Here is a 16,976-nt window from a genome sequence, read left to right as displayed (position 1 = left end):
TGGTCCTTCACATGCTGCCGTGGCGTCGCCGGCGCCGGCCTGCAGACTCCGCCGCCACTGGCCTGCGGCTGCTCGCGCTCGCGGCGCCGCGCGCTTCGCCTGCTGCCTGCTGCCTCGCCGGCGCCGCCGCACGGGGAGCTCACTGCCTTCTGCTAGGGGATTTGGGGCTGGGGGATTGGGGAATTAGGTATTGGGCCACTTGGGCTGGGCCGCTGGGGGCTAGATGTGGCATGTGGGCCTGTAGCCTAATTTCTAAGGGAATTCCTTTTCTAAGAGCAAGTTTAATAGTATAGCCCACTACTAGCTCCAATTCATCTATAGCCAATCTAATAGCCAACTCATACAATAGTTGCTTACTATAATATTAATGTATGGTCCCATCTGTCATACACACATTACGTCTTGGAGTTCATGCTGCAGCTGGCTACAGATCTGTAGCCCGCTACTTTTCTATATCATCTTTTATCTTATTAAAATATATTTATAGCTGGCTAATAGTCTGCTATTGTATCTGCTCTAAGTGAGCCTGGCCCAACTGCGTTCGTCGACACAATTTCACGCTTTCTTCAACCTCCAGTCATCCAAAGACCTTAAACACCTGCCGTTGGGGAGGGTTTGGGGATCCCCATGCTTACCCATACCCTCACCCACTTCAAACCTTACTCGTTCTTACCCTCCCCATATTCATTGTCATCTAAATTACCCATACCCGTTGGGGAATGGATAAAACTGATAGGTGTGGATAAAGAGAGTTGGGTAATAGCCATATCATTTAAAAGGAAAATTAGATATGAAACCCCACAATTTAAGGTACAACGAAGCTGTTAATAACAGGAGTACATATGCTTTCTGCTACTAGCTGATTAAGTGAGTTAAAAATGAAACTAGACCGTGAAAAGTACTGAGTTTGAAATATTCGACTAGTTGATACAATGTGCTAGGTAGGTCACTAGTAATTGGCAACTGATCCAAGTGCCTCAATCATCACATCACATCTTCATTCAAGTTGATCTACAACTGCTTGTTCTTGAGTAAATGACACATCTTCTGCTATCATCTGTTCCAAAAACTCATCTGCTCCAGAAAAAAAAAGTGATTAGCAAATTCATCAAAATTGCAATACAATATTTTACTCTTTTATTGGAGATCTGTACTTGGTATATAATCCCTCAGCTAATCCTGTGTACAAATCACACCTTCAAGTGTTTTAGGCAGTAGACTGCACCTCTTCTCATCAAGTGCTTGATTAGCTAAACTGAAGCATGATTCAGATGCTACTGTCGACATAGGAACACTTAAGATATCACGAGCTATTCGAGAAATAATTGGATATTTGGAACCATACAACTTCCACCAAGCCAAGATGTCAAAAGAAGTATCACTGATTCCAGGATGTGGAGGATCATCAAGATAGACATTGAGCTCTGATGTTGTTTGCTGGCTTGAGTTGCTATCTTGGATATACTTTTCTAATCCTACTATGGTAGAAAATAAGCTCAACGAGGACTCATGTGATTGTGAACTGCACTCCTGGAAATTTTTTGAAGTGTCAACAACTGATGAGGATTGCATTGTTGCTTGCTTTGAATACTCATCAAATAATTCACTAAAGCATCTCCTCATATGTTCAAATTTCACATCTTTTTCAGAAGGATAAAGCAATCCATAGAAGTACTCAATAGACTTCAATTTGTAGCGAGGATCAAGAATGGTTGCAATAGATAATAACTTGTTGCATGTCTCCCAATATTTCTCAATTTTTTCTGCCATTGGCACAGCCATTGAAGCAATAAAGTTATCATCACTCAACTTCAATTCTTGCAGAAAAATATATATTCCACAAAAATCATTGAAGTAAAGACTTGCTGTGGAAAATTTTGAGCCAGAAGCCCTCAGAGTTGCTTCATAAAAGACACACAAACAATCTGTTAGTTTAGTAACATGTACCCAGTCCTCATCTGATGGGAAAAACTTGTCACATTCTTTCAATCACAGAAAAGCTTCACGGAATTTAATGGTTCTCTCAAGCATGTGAAAAGTTGAATTCCATCTGGTTGGAGTATCAGTTTCTAAAGATAACTTGGGAGCATTCGCTTATTGGGTAATCAATTCAAACTTTTCCAATCTTGATGTGGATTTGTTGATATAACTAATTGTCTCTCGAATATTTACCAGAATGGGGGCAATTACTTTCAATCCATCCTAAACTATTAAGTTCAATATATGCATTGCACATCGGATTTGAAAGAATTCACCTTTTAAATGTAATGCTTGCTTGGGTAAGAGGATACCAAGTATTTCCCGAATCACTACATCATTGACTGAGCAATTATCAAGAACAAAGCTAAAGAGTTTTCTATCCAAATTCCATTCATACAATCTAGCTATGATTGCCTTAGAAATGACAACACTAGTGTGTGGGGTTTTGACATGCACAAGCCCAAAATTTTTTTTGTGCAATTTCCAATGAGCATCAATGTAATGTACTGTCATGCTCATATAGCCTGTCATTTCACTCATTCAGGCTCTGATTTTTATCCAATATTTCATATATCTTCCTTTTTCCCTCCTTATATAACTTAATGATATCATCTTTCACAGCAGTTCTATGCATTAACTTAAATTGAGGTTGCAGATTATAAATGAATTGCCTTGTGTAATAATACTCAGACATACAAAATGGATAATTATGGCAAACAACCATTCGAGCAAAAGTCATCACGACTTCTTTGCTGATCAAAAACAGGAAGTTCTGCCTTTGAAGTAGTTTTCTTTTTCTTTGACCTTTGAAGCTCTGGGCAAACATGTATGTGATAACACAAATGACTTGTTCCATTCTTGTTGCCAGTGACTAGATGGGCAGAACACTGTAAACATATTGCCTTAGTATAACCATCCACTAATGACACTTTAAAATCCTTCCAAACTTTCGATCTGAACTTTCTGTTGTCTGAACTAACATATTTACCTAGCTCAATTATTCCCTCAACTCTATGGTATTGAATCGACGAAAGTACTGTATTAGTAAATTCTAAAGCAAAATCCACATTAAACACACTATAAAAGATTGGAGTTCTATTAGCACGAAAAATAAATAAAGACGATTAACTAGAAGTGTGAAGTAGAAACATTACCCATCATCATGCCGCTCGTCAGATGATTCATGTGAAAAATTTTGCAATTCTAGATTTCCATCGAAGCTTTGAATATCACCAATGGAGCTCATTTGAAATAAAATTCATTCTACTGCCTAAAGACATACCACATGAATGGTTGTCAGTATAAAATAGCAGCATCTACAGGTACAGCAGGTCCTCTCCACTTACTGGAACTTCCGGCCGCATCATGATCGTGGCTGGGATCTCCCATTAGAATCAGCAAGATGTTGGATGCAACAAAGCCAAGAACTTGCAGGAAGACGACACTGCCAAGATTTACACATATGCAACCAAGATTACTTCTAGGGTTTGACGCTTTGAGCAGAAGAAAGATTTCACAAATTGAAGCAGCAGATGAGTCAATCGAAGCAGTACCTTGTAAAGGGTTCTTCTCCATTACCGAGGCTGCAGTCACTGTTGCCGGATGCTCACCGAAGCCGCCGTCGAAGCTGCCGCCGCCGTCATCGCTTAGATGAGGTCGATTGGGGATGGGTAACACGGGGAAAGTGGGTAGCACCCTCCCTATACCCTTTTACTTTACGGGCATACCCGTATCCACCCTATTTCTAATGGGTAAAGGATCTTTTGTCCATACCCTACCCGTTTTAGGTGGGTATGGGTTTGGGGAATGGGTAAGGGTACCCACCGGCATGCATTAGGCTCCTACTCTATCATTCATGGCGAAAATTTTGAAGGAGGGCGGAGAGGGGGGGCATAGGTCCAGAGAGGGTAGGACGGCGGCGGCGACTAAGGCAAACCGGGGCGCGTGTGTGTCCGGTGTGGACAGGTCTCCGGATGGGCTTCGCATGCTTCAGAATGGAGCGCGTGAGGATGATGGGTCTCCCTGTTGAATTTGGTAAAAGCTTATTCAAATTTCAGTCAAAATCTGTTAAAAGTTAAAAATTCTAAAAACGTCGGTCCCAAAAATACCCCAAAACACAAAATTTCGTAAATTTCCTCCGTCCGTGTGTTAATATGGGTCATTAATGCAAGGATGGAGGGTTATCATAGCAAAATATCATGAGGAGAAGAAACAAGAGAAAAAAAAAGGAGAAAATAGCTTTGTGGCTTGTGCTAGTTTTTGTTTGCACACGTACCTTTTTTTCTTTCTAATAATGTTGCACATGTACCTGAGCTATAGAATTATTCATGCCAGTGTGTATGGGAGACTTTTAGAATTCCTTTGTTCTGCGCCATTTATTTGCTTTTAGTTTGAGAACTCAAAGCATTATTCCAAATGGCCAAAAACTATTTTTACGTGCGGTTAAGCCGTCTATTTGCTCGAAAGTGCCTGCGAAAATCCGATTTTCGAATCCAATTTTCGTGTGTGGGTGCTTATGTCATCCACATGTAAAAATTAAATTTGAAAAAAAAATAAAATTCCCAAAAATCAAAACACTAGCTAGGTGCGGTCTGCTACTACCACCGCAAAATCTGTGTGCGGGATGGCCCTGCCGCTACCGCCGTCACCCCTCGCCACCTTCACTGGGCGGGGGAGGGCCGTCCCTTGCGCATCTATGGCGGGGACGGCGCGCCTGCCGCCCGCCTCTCCCACTTGAGCCAGCCGCTGCTTGCTGCCACCCGTTGTTGCCTAGTCGCCTGTCGCTGCCACTCGAGCCAACCGCTGTCTGCTGGCTAGTCAGAGAGAGGAGAGGAGGTGATAATTAATATGAGGAGGAGGGGAGGTGAGAGACAGAAGGAGGAGAGCTAGGGGTGAAAACGGAGCGGATATTATCCGATCCGATCTGCTCCGAATCCGACTGGAGTGAGGATATGGTAAGAGTTTTCAGATACCCGTCAGATGCGGATTTTATCATGCAAATGCGGATGCGGATATGGTATCATCGATATCCGGTGGATGCGTATTATCCGATTTTTGAATCGGATTATCCGAATGACGAGTTGGCGGATAATCTGCATGTTTCAGGCCAAAAAGCTACACAATTGAGCCCATTTAAATAGGCCAGCACATCTAGCCCATTTATGTTGAGTGTTGACATAATCCTAATCCCCCACTGTCAGCCGCTGGCTCTCCTCCCACTCTCACATGCGTCGGCGCCACCATTGCGCCACAGTCCCGACGCACACGTGCGCCGCACAGGCCAGTCCCCGTCCCGGCGCCGCACACGCGCGACGCCACCGCCGCAGCGCCGCGACTACCCCGTCAACTGCCCGTCGCAGTGCCTCCTGCCTGCCATGTGCCATCCTACGACGCCGCCTCTCCTCCGGCGGCCAGCGCCTCCTGCGACGCCGTCTCTCCAGCGACCAGCGCCAGCGCATCCAACGACCATTGCCACTCGCCAGCGGCCAGTGCCTCCTACGACGTCGCCTCTCCTCCAGATCCAGTCCCTGTCGTCCCCATCCTCCCGCTTGCTTGTCCCATCCACCGTCGCCACTCTCCAGCGGCCAGCGCCTCTACCTCCCGGACTCCCCGTTGCTAGCCACCGTCGCCTCCCACCGGCTCCATATTAAGTATTGTGTTCTTTGACTTCTTTCTCTAATTTGAAATTTCAATTTTGGGATTTAGAAATTTAGAGATGAGATTTGGGATTTAGAAATTTAGAGATGAGCTTTGCTTTAGGTAATTTAAGTCAGTAGCAATGTCTAATTTGATTAATTTAGAGATGAGATTTAGCGTACTGTCATCTTGATCTTGGACTATTGAACATGTTAATTTGCTGGGTCCCTGATGGTGATGTTATGGCATTTGCCCGTTATTTTTAAGCAATGCAGTGAAGTGAGGACTTATATTATGTTTTTGGTTGTTTATATTATGGATGTGTTTTGGATGTATTTTCCTAGAGAGTTGACACCATGTTTAGATGTTGTTTTTCCATCGTATTACTGCTCATTGTATTGCTACCCTTTTGTTGTATGGATTGAATACAAACTTAACATCCGATAATATTATTCCGTTTCCGAACCGACTCCGCGCCAACTCCACACCAAATCCGACGTCCGAAATAATCCGCTCCATATCCGTATCTGCATGTCATCCGCAACCGCTCCGCATCCGCTTTACAAAAAAAGTATAGGATATGGTATGACCATTATCCGTCCGAATCCGCTCCGTTTTCACCCCTAAGAAGAGCAGATAAGGAAGATGAGTTAAGAAAATTGAAGTATTGAGTGGGAAAATAGGAGGTAAGTGAGATTTTTAGGCGGGCTTTTAAGAGGCCTGCCTGCAATCTCATACAACCGTTTAAGAGACCCGCATGAGAAAATGATCTTATTTTTACATGTGGCTCCATAAGATGTTCGCGTGCTAAATTAGATTTTTGCAGGCGAGAGCCATAGCGAAAATAGAGCTCGATTTTTATAGTGCGGCCGGTTATGATTTACCTACAAACCTATATAAGGGCCCTCGTGAGTATTTCATCTCTTGATGGAGCGAATATGGATTCTATAAATCAGAATAACGATGTTTTGATTGGAAGGAACTTAGTTAAATAGATATATAAAGAAAATACATCCAAAATGAGCCTAATTAATTAAGAGAACTACGAGACATCTACTACATTCATTTTTTAATAGACGATGCCGTTGACTTTTTGTCACACGTGTGACCATTCATCTTATTCAAAAAATTTAAATAATTATAATTTATTTTGTTGTGAGTTATTTTTTCACTCAAAGTAATTTAAGCATGATTAATATCTTATAGATTTGCAAATTTTTAAATAAGACTAATGACGGTCAATTTTTTAAATAAGACGAATGATTAAACATGTGCTTAAAAATTAACGGCGTCATCTAATTAAAAATTAGAGGGAGTATAATTTAACGTGACAGACAAGTCGGATGCATTATTGCGATATGACTAACCAATTTTGTTTTCACAATATTAACCATTAATACTACTAACACTATACGTACAGATCGACTTGTAAAAGCATCGAGTCGACACTCGACAGCGATTGAAGCTTTCTTGTTCGCACGCATATCCACAAAAAATAATCTTTCAGATTATTTTTGGTCCAATTACACTGGAGAAAAAAATATTTTTTCTGTCGATCTGGACATACAAAAATATGAGAGGTTGCCGTACAAACCTATATGCATCTTTTAGCCAGAAGACTTTCGGCAAATATGCAATATTTTCTTATAGAGATACAACCGTAGTTACACGATAATCGTTTTAACACAATAATACGCTACATATCAAGAGCTTATTGAACTCATGGAGGCAAGTGTACCAGCAGCACAATAATAACAAAACATGGTATATAATGATGTTTGTCATTGTGCACGTGCATCATACAAAGATGATTTCAGACTAAAACATAGTTTTAAAAGATGATTTCAGACTAAAACATAGTTTTAAAACAAGTTGTACTCCATCCGTTTCAGGATATAAAATATTTTTGACTTTCGTCAAAGTCAAACTATTTTAAGTTTGACCAAGTTTATAGAAAAAAATATTAATATTTTGACGCAAGATAAATTTATTATAAAAATATATTTAATTATTAATTTAATAAAACTAATTTAATAATGTAAAATTACTATATTTATCTAATTTAGCTAAACCAAACGTCTTATAACCTGAAAAAAAAAAGTAGCATTTATGGTAGAGTCTAGCTCAGAGCACCGTAGCAGTCCTTTGTATTCTATGACTCTCAAGCCAGGAGCACCTCGTCGATCAGCCTGTCGAGGTTCTGCATAGACCGGTCGCCCTGCTGCCCCGACGCGACGGCGCTCTCCCTGAGCTCGGCCACGCGCCGCCGCATCTCCCTCCCCTTCTCCCCATCCATGGCCTCCCGTATCAGCGCCTCCACCTCGCCGCGCCGCACGTCGTCGGGGATCTCCGCCCCGATCCCCCACCCCGTGCGCTTGTACCGGCAGTTGGTCTGCTGCTCGGCGAAGAATGGCCAGCACACCATCGGCACGCCGCCGACGATGCTCTCCAGCGTCGAGTTCCACCCGGAGTGGGTGAGGAACACCCCCACCGCCTCGTGCTCCAGCACCTCCGCCTGCGGGCACCACGTCGTCAGCATGCTCCTCTCCCCCGTCGCCGCCGCGAACTCCGGCGGCAGCGCGGCGGCGTCCCCCTTCACGAGGTCGGGGCGCACGTTCCACAGGAACGCGTAGCCGCTGCCGGCGAGCCCCCACGCGAACTCCAGCAGGTGCTCGGCCGACATCACCGTGATGCTCCCGAAGTTGACGTACACGACGGAGCGCGGCGGCCGGCCGTCCAGCCACCGGAGCGCCTCGCCCTGCTCCTTCCACAGGTTGGACCCGACGCCGGCGACGGGGCTGTCCGCCGGCAGGTTGTTCCGCGCCGTCAGGTGGAGCGGGCCGACGGTGTAGATCGGCGGGAGCAGCGCGGACATGGCGACCATCAGCGGCGCGTCGAGCTCGTCGAAGGTGTTGAGGATCACCGCCGACGCCAGTGGCATGGTCGCCGTCACGTCGATGAAGAAGTTGAACATGATGTCGTCACGGTCAGTGCTCCGCACGAAGCTCGGGAGGTCGCGCAGGCGCAGGTCGGCTGGCATGCCCGGGATCCAATCCATCTTCGTGTCCAAGTGCCCATTGCTGAGGTCAGCCTCGCCTGTAAAAACATGTACAAATTTGCTATTTTTTTTATTACACAGGAGACGCACACACCCCACCAGGGTTTAATCCTTCGGTCTGTACATTTCTATCGGATGGCGCCGATATTCGGTCCGAAGTTTCCAAAATTTTGAACAAATTTTAGTCAAATTTAAACAAAATACTGCCAAATTAAAAAAATAAAAAAATTTCAGCCAAAATAATATCATACTGAGAGGTTCGAAATGACCAAAATTTTCAAAATTCTGAAAATTCTGTTTCAGAATTTGAACCCTACACACGTAATATCACATTCATACCCTATGGAATGTGTCCCCTAATATATCTTTAAAGAGACGGAAATCAACAATATATAGTATCTGATTTTACTTAGATTTTGTTAAAAACCCATCTTCATGTGCGTAATATTTATGGGCGACATGATTTGAACCTTGGTCAATCGCTTATATTATTTTTAATATAAATTTATTACACACAAATAAAAACCTGTATGAGCTAGAAATAATATTTATGTATGAATAATTTTATCCTATTTTAGTTAGAGAATAATATAATTTTGCTATTTAGGGAGAGAATTAGGATGATGTGTATTTTTGAGGGGGAAGAGGCCGCGGTCGAGGAGGTGTTTGTAGTGGTAGTAGCCCATGAAACCGCACGCGCTGGCGGTCCAGAGCGTGGCGCAGCGGAGGCCGAGCTCGCGCGCGGCGAGGATGGCGAAGGCCATGGTGCTGTCGGCGACGACGCAGGTGACGCGCCGCGCGTCGCCGGCGCCGGCGCCGGCATCGGCGTCGGCCTCCTCGTCAAGTTTGGCGAGGAGCGCCTTGAACCTGGGCAGGCAGGTGGTCCGGACGGAGTGGCACAACGCCGGGACGTCCTGGGTGGCGTCGGCGTCGGACGGCGGGAGCCCGTCGTCGATGGCGGCGAACCTGAACCCGGGGGCGCCGTCGAGCGCGCCGGCGCCGCGGGCGCGGAGGAGGCGGCGGTGGTTGAACTCGTTGTTGACGAAGGTGACGTGGAACCCGCGCGCGTGGAGCAGCACGGCCAGCTTCAGCATCGGCGTGACGTGGCCCTGCGCCGGGTACGGGACCATCACGGCGTGCGGCCGCGCCGCCGCCGTCGCCATCGTCTCCTCCGCCGCCGAGAAGGACCCCATCGCCGGGACCGGGCGTTGAAGCTAGCTTTGTTGCGCCGCCGTGTTGTGTTGTGTCACAGTGTCAGTGTGTGTGTGGTTGATCGATCCTGGCTCGTTGCAGGTGCTATATATATACAGCGGCTTCGCTGGTGATTTGGTTAAGTGAATTATTGCGTGATGGAGATTTTGCTTTGTTTATGTACGGCGGATAGTTTGTTGGGATTTTGGGGCTAATTTATGTGGCCTTTTTGAGTTATTTGGTTTGTGATGGGGATATGATAAATATGTGCCCAGGAGGCAAGGACCCATGTGAGTGTACTACTTGATTAATTGTTGGCTCATACTCTCCCTCTGTTCCAAAATATAACAACTTTTAGCTATTAGGATTTATCACAAAATATAACAACTTCACCACCAACATTCTCTTACTAACCAATCACAACCCTCTACCACTCACTCCTATCTACTTTCTTAATAACTGTTTTCAACCCTAAAACTTCTTAAAATTCTGGGACGAAGGGGGTACTTGATATATACCTTCGCTGTATTCAGTATTTCTCTTTAACATAATGGAATTAAATCCGGCATTTACTTACGAAACTACATCCACTTATTACATAATCTATTGACTTAATTAACTTATTGAAGTAATAATAAAAAGAGCCTTCATGTGCCCCCTCACGACCTACAAATTCTCATATTAATGAGAAAAAAAAGAAAAAAAGAGTTCTTAAAAAATTGCAATTAAAATGAGCTAAAAATCGAAAAATTTAAAAAATAAGGAATATATGAATAGGAAACTAGAGTCCATACCGATATACATTTTAGCAATAACTAAAATTAGGAACTAAAAAATAAAAAAATAGAAATAGAGGTTAGAATTCATATAGAAATATAATTTATTGCTGAAATTTGGAATTAAAATAATAATAAATATTGTAAGAAAAGTTTAAAGAGCATATAGAAATACAATTTAGAAATAAAAAAAATATCAAAATAAGAAATATTGAATGAAAAGTCTGGAGAGCATATAGGAATTTAGAGCTAATTGAAATTTGGAATAAAAAATAATAAAATTAAAAGTAGAGTTGAGACCATATAGAAATACAATTTAGAAATAATTAAATTCGAAATTAAAAAATAAGGAGTATTGGAAAAAGAGTCTAGAGCCCATATAGGAGGAATACAATTAGCAATAACTAAATTCGAAATTAAAACAAAATAAGGAATATTGAAAGATGAGTCTAGAGTACATACAGAAATACAATTTAAAATAATAGAAATTCGGAATTAAAATAATGAATATTGTAATAAAAATCTAGAGTCACATAGTAGTACAATTTAGAAATAACTGAAATTCAGAATATAAAATTAAAAAATATTGAAAGAAGAGTTTAGACTACATATAGAAATAAAGTTTATAAATAACAGAAAGAAATAAAGAATATTGGACGAGGAGAATATAATTTACAAATAACTAAAATCTAGAATTAAAAAATAGTTAATAACTAGCACGTGTATGCAATACAATATGAATATTACACATTGGTTCATTTGGTCAAGTTAGTACATAATTTAAAGGAAAAAGTACGAATTACCCCCCTCTGAACTATTGTGGTCGTCCGAATTACCCCCCCGAACTACAAAACCGGACATTCTTTACCCCCAACTATGAATACCGGATGAATTACCCCCTTGACCTAATCCGCGGTGGTTTTGGTCTACGTAGCATACACGTGGCAGTCCAGTCAGCATTCTATTTATAAAAAAAAATTTGGGACCCACCTGTCATAAACTACTATCTCTTCTTTCTCTCACACTCTCTCTCTCACTTCTCTCTCTCACTCCTCCTCTCTCTCCTCTCTCTCTCACTGTAAGCGACGGTGGGCGGCGCCGCGGGACAACCGGATGAGGAGGCGGCGGTGGCACGGGACGACCAGACGAGGAGGCGACGGTGGCGGGGGACGTGGAGACGGCAGCAGTGGGTGACGCGGGGCGGCGGGACAAGGAGGCGGCAGCATTGCGGGACGGACGGACGGAGGCCATGACGAGGAGGCGGCGGCCGCCATGGAGCGCGTCCCACAGGTTGCCGAAGCCCCACCCGCCGCCGACGTGGTCCCCCCGCCAACCGCCTCACCGCCGCACTCGCCTCGCCGCCGATGCCGCCTCGCTCGCCTCCTCTGTCGCCACGCTCGCCTCGACGCCAACCGCCTCGCCGCCTCTGCCATCAACCGCGCTCGCCTCGCTGCTGTTGCCGCCTTGCTTCCTCCGCCGCCGCGCTCGCCTCCTCCGCCACACCCCGCCGCCGCTCGCCTCCTCCTCTTCCTCCGCCGCCTCCTCGCCTCGCCTCGAGCAGCGTGAGCTCCCGCTGCCGCTCGCCTCATTCGCCTTCGCCGCCGCTGCCTTCTTGTCTCGCACCCTCGTCCTCCCTACGCGTACGCCACCGAGAGGGAGAGGGGAAGCCGCGCCGAGCTCCTCATCCCCCACCGCCGCTGTCTCCACGTCACGCGCCGCCGCTCCGTGTCCCCCGCCGCCGCCGCCGCCGACGAGAGCGAGGGTGGAAGCCGCACTGAGCTCCTCATCCCCTGCCGCTGCGGCCTCTGCGTCACGCGCCGCCGCCGCCGTCTCCGCGTCACGCGCCGCGGCCGCCGCCGCTCCGTGTCCCCCGCCACCGCTGACCCCGTGAGCCGGTGAGAGAGAGAGAGGAAGAGTGAGAGAGAGAAGTGAGAGAGAGTGTGTGAGAGAGAAGACAGTGTAGTGTATGACATGTGGGTCCCACAATTTTTTTATAAATAGAATGCTGACTGGACTGCCACGTGTACGCCACGTAGACCAAAACCACCGTGGATTAGGTCGAGGGGGGTAATTCGTCCGGTATTCATAGTTGGGGGTGAAGAATTTCTGGTTTTGTTGTTCGGGGGGGGGGGGGGAGGGGTAATTCGGACGACTGCGATAGTTCTGGGGGCTGGGTAATTCATACTTTTTCCTAATTTAAAACTATGTTGCCATTTTAATATATTTTATAATAATAAAATATAAAATATATATGCTATTATGTGTGAAAAATATAATGAGGACCAATCTTCCTCCCACAAAAATTTATTTCCCTTTCCAATGCTCAACTTCTTTTCAATTCTTTCCTCTATTACTTTTCAACCCATATAGTTTAACCTTTTGAAATACATCGGAATGCCAAGATATCTAAGAAAAGTTCCAATATGACACCAAAAATATTAGAGTATTGTTCTTGACATTCTTTTGCTTCACCAAAGCAGAATAATTCACTCATATGAAAATTATTAGAAGACCGGAGAGCATTTCAACCACATACATTAGTAACTTCTTGTTCTTAGTATTATCTAAGTTGTAGTCCATAAAAATGAGTGTATCATTTGCATATTGCAAAATAGACAAACCATCATCTATCAAATGATGGACTACTCTAGCTATTTGACCATTTGCCCTTGCCCTTGATCAGCAAAGCTAAGATATCAACAACTCTATTAAAAAGAATTGGAGATAAAGGATCACCTTGTCCTAGACCCTTCCATATTTGAAAATTTGGTCCTACTTGATCATTAACGTTGATACCAATGCGCCCCCTTTGAATAAAAGAAATGACACCATTTAGTAGAGAAGCCTTTCATCGTAAGGGTTTGTTGTACAAAAGACCAATTTACTTTGTCATATACTTTCTCAAAATTGATCTAAAAATAACCCCATTTTTGTTTTTTCCTATGCAACTCGTGAATCGTTTCATGTAAATAACTACCATCTCCATAATATTCTTGCCAGGTATAAAAGCTAGCTATCTACATTGGGCTTATTACATTTTGGGACACACCAATAATTCTATTAGTAGGAACCTTTGTAAATATCTTAAAACTGACATATAATAAACAAATCGGTCATATTTTTGTATCTTTATGGCCTCTTTGGATTTAGGTAACAAAATAATTGTATTGAAATTTAGCGAAATTTAGGGAATGGACCGTTATGGAATTCTACGAATAAATCTAAAAAGTCCGCCTTTATAACATTCCAGAAGACTTGAGAAAATTCAGCGATTTTCAGGACCCGGAGCTTTATTATGTTCCATTTGAAAAATTGCCTCTCTAACATCCTTTTTAGTAAAATTTGTTGTTAATGCTTCATTTTCCATTTGAGACATATACAAGATATCATCCCTTCTATGCTCATCTAAGGTGAAATGTTATTCCTCAGATGGCCCAAACAAAACCCTTATGATATGTTGTAATATGGTATCTTAAATTTGCATCACCACTTATTATATGGTCACCATCCTGCAACTGAAAAATTCTTGTTTTTCTATATTTACCATTGGCAACCAATTGAAAATATTTGGTATTAGAATCTCCTTCCAACAAGTCCTTAACTTGAGCCCATTGGGAGGAGGCCGACCGAGGGGGCCTCGTCGGTGCTGTTGATGCCTTCAGGATAGATGATGAGGCGGGGTAGTGGTACGGTGGCGTCAGCGGTAGTGTTGACGGTCGTTAAGTACTAATTTGGACCGTCAATCATCTTGACAAATAAAGATAAATAATATTTCTTACACGTATATTTGTTTCAAATGATATAGTTACACTTGTCCTTGGAGAATATTTCTTACGTCCCCTTCCACCGACAATGGGACATGGATCCTCTGTAGTACTGCAGTAGCAGTAGTAGACGCAGACATGTGGGCCCGGTCCCACCTGTTAGCCACTACTACTGCAGCTGCAGTACTGAAGACAATCTCCACTGCCTAGCTAGCCGGTGGACTGGCCTCTGGAAGACAATCCCCACTGCCTAGCTAGCCGATGGACTGGCCTCTGCCTTGTCCAGTGGCACCAAGGTCGCAATGGGGTCTCCTCACATGCCGTCGATTTTTTTCATGACTGTTTAGTTTTTTTTACCGTAACATTAATTTGTTGCATCTTAATATCGTGGGAAATTGCATACACCCACAAATTCCGTCTTTGTCTTTGAGAGCTGGAATCTACTCCTAATTTGTGTGACTATTCCCTCTCTGATTTCATCCATCAGATTTGTTTGTGGAGGCTATTCACTTACCCTTTCTAGTTGTCAAATTACCATGCCGTCCGCTAGTTGCTGACGTTAATGTCGACTTGGAATATTTATCATGTGAATCCTATTTTTCTAATAATACATAACTATCTTTTTTTATATAAAAAAAGTCATACTGCAACACTCACATATACGCATGGACACTCACCCCTATAAGTACGCACATATTTTCCCATAACTGTCTTTCTACAACAATACAATGACCACATATATTTAGCATTTATTATAAGATTTGGTTAAAATTTTAAAATCCTACTGTCGGTTTTGTATTACAATGGATTTACAAAATCATAAGGTTAGAATATTACGGTATTACTTTTCATACAAATCTATGTTTATGCCACTTTCATTTCTTTTTAAACTAACTAATTAAGAAATTATTGATGATCGGATTTTTAAAATTTAAACGAATCCTATGTTAAACATCAAATCAAATGTTTATAAGGGAGCGTTTCATCCGTTAAAAAAAAACTTACCGGCCGGATTTAAATTTGAATGTAGCTTGTGTGAGTTTTGTTATATTCAGGAAGGGAGTATATCCGTGAGATCAGAAAACGTAAGCAGCATATGGAACAGGGAACGACAGACAAGCATATCGATCTATTTCGTGTGGGTCTCCATCTCCCATATCACCACGTGATCGTTTGTCGGCAAAAATCACGTCTTGCTCATGCCATAGTCAAAACTTAGTCTATGCACCTGCGGATCCGCCATAAGAAAATTGCAAAGAAAAATAATCATTTTTACTATTTTATTTTTTTTACTCCTACAAGCATCGAAACCATCTGAACTATTTCGCTCTGAAATACTTTTAAGCTCATTGTAATCTAACTAAAATGATACATTTTATTCCGCAGTGATCTTTCTTTTTTTCTTTTAAGCAAGCCGTAATTTAGGTTAAAATTAATTTCGTGCGATGACAATAATTAACCATTGTGTTGCATATAGTAGCTTATAAGTTATAAGCATGAGAGACTAGTTTTATATAAGTGCTTAAAACTGACTGCAAATTAAATTATCCTGAAAATAATTAAAAATATTAGTTATAAGGGCAACATATCCTATATACACCCCTGCTTTCATGCACTTGCGGAATGTACACCGTCCGACCTTAATCCGAAGGGCATGATCCAAGATGGCCATTTTTCTACATAAAATTGCCCGCATCGGCACTGCAAAAATTTTGTACCTTACCCCTCTTTCATTTTCTCTTCTCCCATCAATTAGGTTTTGCCAAGCATTGTGCCAAAAGTTGTGGATCACCTACCCCAAGACTGCTATATTAGATCTGCTCCTAACTAAATTATTAGTTATAATGGCATGGATATAAATTCTATTACACTTGTATTGGTAACTTGGCAACCAAAGCAGGCCCTATTTCTAGTCGAAATGGAACATATTCTCCACAGAAGGCTCCCTGATGTCAAAGGCTTGGGGGTTTTATTCTCCATTCTCTCCTCTTCGTTTCCTTATCTCCATTATCAATTTTATTCTCTATTCTATCCTCTTCATTTTCCCCATAATTTTTATCTTTACCGCCTTGATGTCAAAGGCAAGGTCTATAACACCCAAGACACAAAAACAGTATTGGACTAAAACCCATTTAGTTGAATCACACCTACACTGCAACACATTGCGTTTTCATCATCTCGCTTGAGGCAAAAAAGAATTTGCCCTCGGTGTTGCTAGTAACGGCCGTGTCACCTCATAAACCGTTGTCCATCTAATCTAAGCTAACCATGGCCTGCCTTGGATTGCTTAGCTAGCGCTGCTGCTGCTTGCTCGCATGGGCCAACCAAGGCCCAAGGCCTGCCGCTGCTGCTGGGCTGCTAGCTTGCTTGCTTTTCTTGTTTTTTTTTCATACATCCTCCTTGATCTATAAATGACGGCCCACTTCTTCTCTTCCTCCCCTTTGCACCGCAGCACTGGTGCTCCAACGCCGCTCATCCTCACTGTTATGTCGCATTTTGCTTAAGCACCGCCGTCGATGCCGCACTTCAGCCGCCATTCCTCGGCGGCCCGAGGCTTGCCTAGCCTGGCTG

The 16,976-nt window shown here is 43.2% G+C and overlaps 2 protein-coding genes across 4 annotated transcripts; both read right to left on the bottom strand.

Moving 5' to 3' along the window:
• Positions 1-784: 784 nt before the first annotated feature.
• LOC127781582 (zinc finger BED domain-containing protein RICESLEEPER 2-like) lies at positions 785-3,671 on the bottom strand. 3 transcript variants are annotated; one of them, XR_008019030.1, is made up of 5 exons: positions 3,534-3,671; positions 3,327-3,424; positions 3,135-3,250; positions 1,155-1,901; positions 785-1,074 (listed from the first exon to the last, which is right to left on the bottom strand). XR_008019030.1 is itself a non-coding variant. In XM_052308556.1 (5 exons), exons 3-5 carry the CDS (start codon positions 3,163-3,165, stop codon positions 998-1,000), a joined length of 813 nt encoding a protein of 270 aa, XP_052164516.1. In that variant the 5' UTR covers positions 3,166-3,250; positions 3,327-3,424; positions 3,534-3,671; the 3' UTR covers positions 785-997. The 3 variants fall into 3 exon arrangements, 2 of the variants coding, with proteins under 2 accessions (XP_052164516.1, XP_052164517.1); XM_052308556.1 differs by having other exon boundaries at positions 1,197-1,901; XM_052308557.1 differs by having other exon boundaries at positions 1,197-1,763.
• Positions 3,672-7,714: 4,043 nt separating this feature from the next.
• Positions 7,715-9,930, bottom strand: LOC127782602 (7-deoxyloganetin glucosyltransferase-like). The gene is made up of 2 exons (XM_052309872.1): positions 9,306-9,930; positions 7,715-8,712 (listed from the first exon to the last, which is right to left on the bottom strand). Exons 1-2 carry the CDS (start codon positions 9,865-9,867, stop codon positions 7,778-7,780), a joined length of 1,497 nt encoding a protein of 498 aa, XP_052165832.1. The 5' UTR covers positions 9,868-9,930; the 3' UTR covers positions 7,715-7,777.
• Between the last annotated feature and the right edge of the window lie 7,046 nt (positions 9,931-16,976).

Source organism: Oryza glaberrima, chromosome 8 (assembly GCF_000147395.1).
Source record: "Oryza glaberrima chromosome 8, OglaRS2, whole genome shotgun sequence".
NCBI classification, from domain to species: domain Eukaryota; kingdom Viridiplantae; phylum Streptophyta; class Magnoliopsida; order Poales; family Poaceae; genus Oryza; species Oryza glaberrima.
Note: the sequence above shows the minus strand (reverse complement) of the source record. Positions and strands in the feature narration are given on the sequence as shown.